General features: G+C 38.5%; 1 protein-coding gene across 1 annotated transcript; it reads left to right on the forward strand.

Annotated features, from left to right (window-relative positions):
* The first annotated feature begins 286 nt into the window (after window positions 1-286).
* On the forward strand, window positions 287-2,088 carry LOC111963492 (heart- and neural crest derivatives-expressed protein 1). The gene is made up of 2 exons (XM_023986970.2): window positions 287-1,138; window positions 1,685-2,088. The coding sequence occupies exons 1-2, from the start codon at window positions 665-667 to the stop codon at window positions 1,778-1,780; spliced, it is 570 nt and encodes a 189-aa protein (XP_023842738.1). The 5' UTR covers window positions 287-664; the 3' UTR covers window positions 1,781-2,088.
* The last annotated feature ends 2,295 nt before the right edge of the window (window positions 2,089-4,383 follow it).

Here is a 4,383-nt window from a genome sequence, read left to right on the forward strand (position 1 = left end):
GGAATCCGCGGGGGCCTTTTCAACTATAACTAATCGAACTAAACATGAACACTATACTCTTCTTCGGGTTGAAAGGGGAACAGGCCGTGCAAATGATGTATTGGTTTGCATACGTTCTCATACCGGTTTTGGTTGTGGCACCATGGCGCATGTTATTGTAAACGTCGCTGACTGCTCTGCTCTCCCACACTCTCCACCCCAACCTGTGGCCATCTCACCTCATTGGCTGACTGGTCGTTCTGTTGTTTTCGAAACCATATAAACCCGAGGCCCCGCACCTTCAGTAGGGTCAAATTTCTTGCGCAAATGAGAGCAATCCCACGAAAAAGAAGTGCTCTCCAGATTGTCAAAACCTGTCTGGATTATACTACTTCACTTTACACGTAATTTTTCTAGCCTTATCAGAATGACAACGACGGTTATTCAACAAACTTGACACTTTTTTTTTTTAGGAGAAACGTTTGTAAACGTGTGTTGCTTGCTTGTCTTATGTGTTTGTATTTGTTATAGTGAAGGTATTCCTATGTCGATTTGGAGCATCGTTCGCTAATGTCACTTTCCCCTGATCACTATAGCTTTGGTCAGTGACGAGTGTTACCAACCTCAAGACTCCAAAAGACCTGCTGGGACCTGAGGAGATTTTGTTTTTGATCTATTTTCCAAAATGAACCTTATTGGGAGCTACCAGCATCATCATCTGATGCACGAGACCTTTCCATTCGTCCAGAGGTGTCATCAAGATAACCCGTACTTCCAAAGCTGGGTGGTGAACCACGGCGAAGTCCCTCCTGATTTCCAGATCCAGTCGCCGTACTCCACGGAGTTTGGGGCTCAYGGTCCGTCTCACGACAGCCAGCTGGACGCTCCCTCAGCGCGCACTGGGAAGAGGAGAGCCTCGGGGCCGAAGAAGGAGCGGAGGAGGACCGAGAGCATCAACACTGCGTTCGCCGAACTGAGAGAATGTATACCAAACGTACCGGCAGACACGAAACTGTCTAAAATTAAAACGTTACGACTAGCAACAAGTTACATTGCCTACCTAATGGACGTGCTGGCTAAAGACACTGGAGAGACCGAGGGATTCAATGCCGAAATCAAGAAATATGATAACAGAGATTTGAAACGGAAACGGGAAACGGTAGGCTATGTGTAATACATTGTATATTATTCTAACTTTGTAGGCCTAAAAAGTATTTGTTGTTATTTACATTCTGCCATCAACCTAAATTATTTTCATCGTTATTGAGTGTATTTAATGTGTAATTAGGGAATATGCACCTTCGTGATTGTGGTTTTAACTGTTGAAACAAAGTTGAGGCCATAATATTGTAATTCATGTATAGGTCTATTAAATTAATGTTAAAATAATTTGCTTAACCACATTTGTTGACAATTTAAAGCGAAAACATTTCACAGTTTAGAACAATGAAAGTTATTTTAGAATCGCATATCAGAGTTACATGTTTTTTGCTCAATTGAACAAGCCTGAGAAGGCCTTTAAAGATTCACAGTAGAGCATTGTGATCCTGTTAGCCTGGTTGTTAAATAGTACATGTAGGCTAATAGGTGTTTATTTAATTCAGACCATGTCAATATACATTGAGTTAAAAGTCAGTTAGCAATACAACTGCATAATGCTATGCTATATCAATATTCTGATCCCCTTGTGTATTGTCTTTCACAGAACGAGGACCTGCAAGAGTCATTAGGAAACGAGAAAAAGTTCAAAGGGCGGACAGGTTGGCCTCAGCAAGTCTGGGCTTTGGAATTGAACCAGTGACTGTTCTGACCTCACTGAGCAGAGCAGCAGCAGAAACCCACGCAGACTCCGTATTCAAGCACTTCGCTGCAAGGAATACAACCACTTAATATACACATCTATAGGCCTTCTACGTGCAATGTTCAAATTCAAACACGGTAGACTTTGGTGAAATGCAATATTATGCAAATMATTCAAAAAAATGCCTGGATACCTTTTCTTTGTCATTTGTATTCTTTGATAGAATATAACTGAAAGTTAGGCTATATAGCTTAGAATAAATATGTTTGGTTGTGGATAGGCCACAATACTGAACGGAGAGACTGACACGGTGGGATGTGTGTTGCTGCTTCTTTATTCTTTACGCGGCAATCAATGTTCAGCACTGTTTTTTATGCTATGCATTGTCTTGTTATAATAGTGTCGACTTGTCGTGTTTATGTCTTGTAAATATTTGTTGGGAATCTACCTCAAATTAATGTAACTGTCCCTTTGAAATATAAAACAATTACATTTAGAAGTGTAGGACAAATATCTGTTAAAAAAAAAGAAAGAAAACGGAACGTAATTCCAAAGGACACAGGTGGTTAATTATTAGACTGTATATTTGAATCTGACGAAATTGTTGTCTTTGTGTGGAATTGGATGTAAAATTATATTAATAGATGACTTAATAAATGAATTACATAATTAATCACAAAATCGRTGTAAAACGGCAATGAAATCATTCAGTGCGTCAAAATAACGATTAGGTATAGGTCTCCAAATATTGATATGCATATCCCTAGGCATATTCATTTCCTTTATTTGAGGATACATTTACTAAGAGTTCATTTTTTGTTGTTGTATTGATACCAATCATGAGACACATCCGGGTAATGGTACAGTTTGGTAAAACATTTTAGGTTACAAATGGAACAATTTAATCATAGCATGTGTGGAAAAATAAAAAAATAAAAGGTTGGGGAAGACCATAAGAAGRCCATTCCCTCCCACTATCCCAGGTCCCCATACAGCTCGGCCCTCGACGATACATTTTCTTATTTTGTTTCTTCAATCTTTTGTTTTATGGTAATGTWCTAAATAACATAAGGGTTTGAGGTGCAGTGGTTTAAAATATGAAAACACATGCTTCAGGGTGCTGGCTCCGAAGTACAATAAATAATCAGTGGCATATATCTCTAGTCAATAATTGATATAGGCGAGGGAAGTCATATGCCATTCGTGATGGCAGTTATAGGCAATTGTCTTGGGTATGAGCTAAAACATTTGATTGGCTCTATACGATATTTACCATATTCAGAAATTCATTATAGATCAATATATTCAGTTAAAAATTTAGACGAAAAACGAATATTTGGTTACGTTCAATTTACGGTGATTACGTTCCTTTTTGTCATGGGACAGACGCACGCTGTTTCGCCCGGAACCAATAAAACCGTCTTTCGATTGACTTATCAGCCCACAAGATAAACTCGTCCCATCAATCAATCAATTTCAAAGCATAGCCTATACCAGGGTTTCCCAAATTAGATCCCGGGGCCACGTTTTGGTTGTTGCCCTAGCAGCTGATTCGAGCATGACCGAGTTTGTGAAACCCTGGCCTATTTTAGTATAGAATAATCKAATTAAGAGATAAGATTAGGCTATTATTTCAATGATGCAAAAAAACATATAGGCTTGAACAAAGATTTTCTTATAGATCACTCAGCAACTAGTGCTTAATATTAGGCCAGCATAATATTGGTTTGGAAGTCTATATTTGCAYAGGCCTATGCATATACAGTGTTTTCAGAAAGTATTCATACGCCTTGACWTATTCCACATTTTGTTGTGTTACAGCCTGAATTCAAKATTTAAATAAAACATTCTCACCCATCTACACACAATATCCCATAATGGTAAAGTGAAAACGTGTTTTTAGAAATGTTAGCAAATTAATTGAAAATGAAATACAACAATATCTAATTACCACCCCGAGTCAATACTTTGTAGAAGCACCTTTGGCAGCGATTACAGCGGAGTCTTTCTGGGTAAATATCTAAGAGCTTTCCACACCTGGATTATACAACATTTGCCCATTTATTCTTTCCAAAATTCTTCGAGCTCTGTCAAATTGGTTGTTGATCATTGCTAGACAACCATTTTCAGGTCTTGTTATAGATTGAACTCGGCCACTCAGGAAAATTCACTGTCTCCTTGGTAAGCAACGCCAGTGTAGATTTGGCCTTGTGTTTTAGGTTATTGTCCTGCTGAAAGGTGAATTCATCTCCCAGTGTCTGTTAGAAAGCAGACTGAACCAGGTTTTCCTTTAGGATTTTGCCTGTGCMTAGCTCCATTAGGTCATTTTTTTTATCCTGAAAAACTCCCCAGTTATAACGATTACAAGTATACACATAACATGATGCAGCCACTACTATGCTTGAAAATATGAGGAATGGTACTCAGTAATGTGTTGTATTGGCTTTGCCCCAAACATAACACTTTGTCTTCAGGACAAAAACATAATTGCATTGCCACATTTTTTGCAGTACTACTTTAGTGCCTTGTTGCAAACAGGATGAACGTTTTGGAATATTTTTTATTCTGTACAGGATTCCTTTTCACTCTGTCAATTAGGTTAA

This window comes from Salvelinus sp. IW2-2015, linkage group LG4q.2 (genome assembly GCF_002910315.2).
Source record: "Salvelinus sp. IW2-2015 linkage group LG4q.2, ASM291031v2, whole genome shotgun sequence".
In the NCBI taxonomy this organism is placed as follows: domain Eukaryota; kingdom Metazoa; phylum Chordata; class Actinopteri; order Salmoniformes; family Salmonidae; genus Salvelinus; species Salvelinus sp. IW2-2015.